Consider the following 560-nt stretch of genomic DNA (forward strand, 5'->3'; position numbering starts at 1 on the left):
TACACTTACCTCAACCATCAAATTAGCTGATGACGACCAAAACGTAGAGATAATATTCTTCACAGCCGTCGCAGCAAGCCTCCGTTCAGCAATGACATCTATGCCTTCTTTGATAACCCCTGTCTGCCCTCCGTCAGAGAGCGACCTTTCATGACCACGGCCAGGAGAACCAGAGGTCGAAGAGCAACCAGCAATCATCCCGTCACAGGTGTCGGAAGCTGTCAATATAATTAATCATATGATACTAACATGCTGTGGATACACAAGAATTTCGGTACAACAATCCTTCCTGTTCATCAAATATGATGCCTCAGTTAATGATATAAATATGTCTACAATGGGAAACAAAAATCTATCATCAAAATAGTAACAAATAAATGAATAATAAAGCAAGACATACATTCTCCTCTAACAAATTATACTAACAAATTATACTCTTATATAATTCCCAAATATTTTCCATTATCAAATTATATTCACAAAAAGTACACATGTACATCATGTTATCATAAATATGATGAAATTCTATATGTATTCAAAACAGGGTTGGTGATTTTTTT

At 35.5% G+C, this 560-nt stretch overlaps 1 protein-coding gene across 2 annotated transcripts in view; it reads right to left on the minus strand.

The window, feature by feature from the left end:
* The window catches only part of LOC119590846 (1-phosphatidylinositol 3-phosphate 5-kinase-like), a 38892-nt gene that overhangs the window by 5486 nt on the left and 32846 nt on the right, over nt 1–560 (minus strand). For both annotated transcript variants that reach the window (XM_037939605.1, XM_037939604.1), the window contains one exon: nt 10–218. In XM_037939605.1, coding sequence (XP_037795533.1) covers nt 10–218 — 209 coding nt within the window. The remainder of the gene's footprint in view (nt 1–9; nt 219–560) is intronic.

The sequence above is a fragment of the Penaeus monodon genome, chromosome 27 (assembly GCF_015228065.2).
Source record: "Penaeus monodon isolate SGIC_2016 chromosome 27, NSTDA_Pmon_1, whole genome shotgun sequence".
NCBI classification, from domain to species: Eukaryota; Metazoa; Arthropoda; class Malacostraca; order Decapoda; family Penaeidae; genus Penaeus; species Penaeus monodon.